This window comes from Terrapene carolina, unplaced genomic scaffold (assembly GCF_002925995.2).
Source record: "Terrapene carolina triunguis isolate 2854851 unplaced genomic scaffold, T_m_triunguis-2.0 Scaffold203, whole genome shotgun sequence".
In the NCBI taxonomy this organism is placed as follows: domain Eukaryota; kingdom Metazoa; phylum Chordata; order Testudines; family Emydidae; genus Terrapene; species Terrapene triunguis.
In genome coordinates this window covers 9731-15703 of record NW_020664554.1, presented here as the reverse complement: position 1 = coordinate 15703, position 5973 = coordinate 9731, and the positions used below count along the sequence as shown (strand labels likewise).

At 37.4% G+C, this 5973-nt stretch overlaps 1 protein-coding gene across 1 annotated transcript in view; it reads right to left on the bottom strand.

The window, feature by feature from the left end:
• Positions 1-2147: 2147 nt before the first annotated feature.
• The window catches only part of LOC113407182 (attractin-like), a gene marked incomplete at its 5' end in the record, with an annotated part of 7520 nt that continues 3694 nt past the window's right edge, over positions 2148-5973 (bottom strand). Inside the window, 4 exons of the mRNA XM_029912318.1 lie at positions 2148-2212; positions 2335-2578; positions 3463-3553; positions 5078-5246. Coding sequence (XP_029768178.1) covers positions 2148-2212; positions 2335-2578; positions 3463-3553; positions 5078-5246 — 569 coding nt within the window. The remainder of the gene's footprint in view (positions 2213-2334; positions 2579-3462; positions 3554-5077; positions 5247-5973) is intronic.

Below are 5973 nucleotides of genomic sequence, written 5' to 3'. Positions count from 1 at the left end.
TTTTAATTAGACCATAAGCATTCTCCTCCAACACTCATTCATTAAACTTCAAAGACAAGCCAAGAGAGTGAAATACAAAAAGCATTAAAATTATCTGTCACATTTTGGTGACATCAAATCACCAGTAAAGTTACTTGATTTGTTATGGTATCCGAAAGCACTCTTTTTGAATATTCTATAGATTTAAGGCAAGAAAGCATAGAAGCCAAACTCACTGGGATATATTTTTTAAAAGAATGCCCGCCTGGTGGCCTAACTATAGTGTTCTTCATAGCCACGCTTGAGAGCCCAGGCCCTGGTCCCTCACTCCCTGGATTGGCAGGGCTTGGAGTATAACAAAGGAAACATCATAAGCCTGAGAGAAACATTTTACCCAACTAAACACCAAAACTTTTTTTTTTTCCTCCAATTAAGGAGCAATGCTGAGAGGCTCTGAAGGAAATGCCATGCAGACTTCCCAAGACAGGCAAATACGGGAAGAAAGAAAGTAACTTCAGGGTTCTGACAGATATTCAAGGAACTTCTTCCCAAAAATTAAAGGAAATGAATGGTGTAGCCTTTGGAAACTTATGCACGTGGGTGTCTTTAAGAACTAGGAAGAAAATCATATCCGAGTTCCCACACCATAATTTCCTAAAGCAGCAGACCCTAGCTGAATACAAGTCTATCTCCCCAAAGGCATTTTTCCATGCAGGAAATATAAAACTGAGGATGAAGGAGACTCCCCTAACGAACCAAGACAGTCTCTTGGTTTGTTTCTATCACAATCATTGCCTCTGTTTGACCATAGATTGGGACACAGTTGTTGTTCATATATCAGGAGACTATGTGTTTCCTAGATACCAAAACAAGTTTTGGACTGTTTTTATTTAAAAGAGAGGGTGGCACAGGGGGAAAAATGCCTCTTCCCAGCTTTAATACTACACAACAATCAGCTGTATAGAATTTTTGCCAAAGTAATACAGATAATCTGAATGACCCGTGAGGGAGATTTTGGTATCCATATTTGCCATAGCTTCTGATGCCACCATTCAACATGGCAGTCTAGAAATCCTGTTTCCTTTTGCTCGCTTCTTAAGAAAGTCACAAATTCCGATCACCAGCTATTTCAGATACAGTAACTACATCCCAGCATGTCACCTAATGGCACTGCATGCCTAGATTAAACAAAAAGCTCCCAGGTAAATCAAAAAGTCAAACTAATTCCAGGACTGTGACATTAGAGATTTAAAGGAGGACTAGTAAAAAACTCGGCAGTCGCTAACTACAAAATTTGGCCCCAACCAAACGTTGGGTACCACTGCCTTAAAATCAAGATAAAACTGCAATGAATTAAGGAAGTAAAAAAGTTATTTATGAAAATGAACTGGAAGAGCTAACACATATATGAATACAATGTATAAACCAATAATATACTGCAAAAATTATGATTTGCTGTTTATAGTATGCTAATACTTATAGGCACCAATTGAGATCAGTGCTTTACTGTCTTGGACATGGTATATAAATACAGCAAGACACAGCAACCATCTGGGAGAGCATACAGTCTAACTTTTATATCTGAACGTCTCTAAAAGCTGATGAACTTCTGAGATACAAATAGCTTTTGGTGAATGTATGCATGTGTGTGAAATACAATACATGAAATGTGAATCCAGTCACCCCCAAAGAGGATGACGCTACGTAACGTTTTATCTGGGCTCTAGGTACTAAATGCAGCAATATATACACAAGAAGAAAGGCATCCCACTCACAAATAAAGAACAGAATTGTTTTAAATTCATTTCATAATGAATCTGACTCAATTATTCACATATCATGCATAATGAAAGCTGCTACAAAACAGAGTTTGTAGCTTTCCAAACTTCAAGAAAAAATCATGGAGAGTTTGAGGTTTCATTCTGCAGCCATGGTAGGGAGACACCATGGTGGGGAGACACCAACACTTCCCACAGTCAAAAAAGGTTCTCCACAAGCCTTGCAAGAGTGTGGCATTCCTGGTATTTTAGTTACGTTTCTACTTTGCTGTGTATTTTTAGAATGCTGTCAACAAAACTCAAAGTTGCTTCATAATCAGTTAGACTTTCCTCATAATTCATTGCAGTTCTGTCACATATACTGGATAGCCATAAGGGGTACATGCCTTTCTAGTCACTGTACAGATATTCAAGCATTTTGTACACGACATTAGATTCAAGTTCTAAAAAATACACTGTAGGGGAAAAAAAGAGGAACTTGAACATCAATAAGTTCAATATACTGTTTTTGCCTGGATCTGGTTAATGGTTGGAAACTGAACATTGAAATAGAAACAAGTGGTAAGACTGTACCTACCAAGGTTATATTCCTGCACATTGCTGATATACCCATACAGAGGGCAGTGCCCAAAGATGATGAGCATAACAGCACTGCCATCTTCCAGAGTGACAATGTGTGCTGAGTGGCCAACAACTGCATACTGCTCCTTGGCTTTTGGGGTCACTTGAACCCATGACTCATTGTGTATATGGAATACCCACAGCTGATTGGTCACATTCCCCGTTGCATCTATTTTTCCTCCATACATATAGATTTTATTCTGGAAAAAAAGTTGGTTTAATAAAGAAATGATCAGACTTTTTGGCATTAACACACCACACATACAAAAGAAACCAACTGCTATGGTTTATAGTTCCCCAACAAATGTCCACCACATATTGTGCAATGTATAGAAGATTTATACTAATAACTCCTGCTAATGCTAATGGAAAATTAAATGAAGGTCTTCTAAGCATCCATGGAAGATCCAACCGTTTCACTGGATGTTAAACAAAAATTAAGAAAAATTGTTTCTCATTATTTTTCCTTCTTAGTATAAGGTAAATAAAACTATTTGACTCCTCCTCAGCCTCACTCTGGAAAAGCACTACAGTACGCGTACCTTTTTCTTGTTAACTATTAAGGAGTTATGGTAGAGTTTAACAAGGGCAATGCAAACCTAGGGTAACATCTGTCCATCTCCTCCTGGTCTTACTCAAATTATGTTGTCTGATGCACAACGTACTTAGGGAGGAAAAAAAGGTAAATTCCCTATGCTATCCTCCCTACCTCAAGAAAAATAAAAATGAAAAGTCTGTTATTTAAAAAGTCTATGACTACTAAGCAAGTGAAGAGCCTCAAAATATTTAACCAGTTAGGATCTATCAAAAGATGAAGTCTGAAATTATGCTAATATACAAATGACACATCCAGCCGTATTCTTTGTGTATTTGTATTCAAAAAAATTCCAACACAATGTATATGCCACTAAATTTAACTGTCTGGTAGGATTACCTTAAGGTGAACTTTTTGTTTTCTTTTCTTTTATCCCTCGGGCTGCCCTTGCCACTCAGTTAAGTAAGCAATGCTTCTCCCAAAACATTATATACACAGAACTAAAACAACTGAAAGCAAGATTTAATTAGCACTAATACATCTACCAACCTCGTGTAACGCCAATGAATGACCATATCTGATCTCTACAGAGTTCACAGTGCTGTTCAGTGCAAGCCACTCCTCAGAAACAAGGTCATACCTGTATAAATGAGAATTTGAGATTTTTCTGTGTAATTTATATACAAATTTACCTGTCCTCCTCTGGATTTGTTAGGAAAGATATATTAATAAAAAGTGTGAAGACACATGGTTGCAAATTATATACAACAAAAAATCTTTTATGGATAAAAGTTAAACTTAAGCAGTATACTTTAAACAAATATACTTTTGCTTCTTTACCATACTTAGTGTTACACTTCCCTATGCAAAACCAAGAGTGACAACATTCACAACGGAGCTATGCCAATTTATATCAACGGAGGATCTGCCCAAAGGTGTGTCAAAAATAGGTTCTACAAAAGCTCAGGGTAAATTCCAACATTCCTACAGGAAACCATCAATATTCATAGCATAGTATTTTTTAATTACACTTTCATCATTCAACCATAAAAACTCTCTCTAAACTTAATTTGGAACAGGAAATCAACAAGAGAAAGATCCCATCAAAAAAAAAAGTTCATTGGCTTTACAGCTAGGGAAGTAGCTATAGTTGCAATGCTTACATTTATGTAAAGAAAAATCAGCTTTAAGATAAATCTTTAATGAAGTCTAGCCGCATGTGTTTAGTGAGATGAAAAAACAAGGCAAGTCTTTGAAAAACTAGCTAGTGAAAATGAGGAAGGACTGCCTTGCAATGATATGTGAAGTTTCAAATAACCTTCAAGTATGGCTTAGAGAAACTGCTACTTATGGACCAAACACTGTCCCCAATTCTGAATGCATGACTCTCACTGAAGCTGACAGAAGCTATATGTATGCATTTTAGGGCAGAATTAGGTCCTATACCTTTTAGTTTGTAACACTATCTGGGTGGTTTAAAAGCTTTCCACAGAGAATATTAGTGTGCACTTAATGATAATTGTATAAATGATATAACAATATTCGTCACAACAGTGGGTGTCATCCTCATTTTACAGATGAGGGCACAGAGTTTAAATGACTTGCTCAAAGTCATACAGTGAGTCCGTTTTGAATTGGCCTGGTGACAAGAATAGATCCAGCATAGCCAAATCTCAGTCTGGTGCCCTATCCATTGGGATATGGTTCCTCTCTTTCTAAGTTCAAATATCCATTTCAATAGTCCATAGAGCTTCATTAAGCAGTCACAGCCTGAAATCATGCAGGTTAAACAGCAGAAGCTGTTTTATTAGAATGAGTTAATTCAGATGGTCTCTGAGAGGATGTAGACTCAGCCTCACTGAAGGTGAACTTGTGGGGCTTATGGATGAATATACAGAAAGTAATAACAGTGAGACAGGATAGTGTTGTAGGAAGGACGGAGTAGGTCAGCAGTTACTGAACCTCACGACTCTGTATGAAGTTTTTCCAAAACTAGCTCCCATCAAACATTAGTAAACTCATGTTGACAAATCCTAGCTTTGGGTAGGGCGCAGGTGTGGACACAGTTTGCAGGATGATGTTTTCTAAAATTAATTCTTGACATCTAATAATATCTTGTAGTTGGAAAAGCAAAAATGATATCAAGGTATTTGGGTTTACTCACGCTAAAACCATACGGGAATCGGAATGATTGAACATGTAGCCTCCAACAACCCACATTACATTGCCATTGACAACAGCTTTGTGAGACGCTCTGGGAAGCTTCGGACTAGAGTATTCCTCACGAGTCCAGAATGACTGATTAGCTGGTACGGGGACTGCACAGCCAGGACCTTTTAATGAAAAGTAAGTTTAAAATGTTGAGAAACACTGTTACAAACATACATGTAAGGGACCATTTATGGATAAAATAAAGCTTCGAAGTAGGAAAGTAAGGACGCAGCTTGTAGCTGTGCCATATTGGGTGGCAATTTCATTGCAGATTTCACAACCTAAGCCCAATACTTGTATGGTAGACCTCAAAAACACTACTAAGATTCCTGAAGCTGGGGATTCAGTAAAGAGAAATCTTCCCTCTCTGTCAGTACTCAACCAGTCCTCTAACACATTATTTGGAGGCCTGGTGTACATAAGACGCAGTGCACATAAGATCTGGGTCCTAATCACCTGTGGCCATTAAACATTCCATGGGTTTTTCCCCCCAGGAGTAGAACTGTTATCCTTGATGCTCTGGTACATTTGGATAATCCCTGGTGCCCTGGATTTGGATAATTTAATTTTGCTCATCTAAATTCCTTCTAAAGTTTCTGCCAATATACTATTCACAATTTCTTCTCTAAACTAATTCACAGTGTTGCTATGTGCTGTCAAACAGCTGCTGTGCTTAACCCTAGAGGTGGCTATATTTCAGTACTATACACATTCACTTCTTAAAGTATGTGGGGATTTTTTTTTAATGTGACTGACTAATTTTAGCAATAAAAATATACTTATACAAAGAAAATCAATTTTATGTGAGAAACTGAAAATTGCAAGAGGTGAAATTCTAGGGTTTTTTAA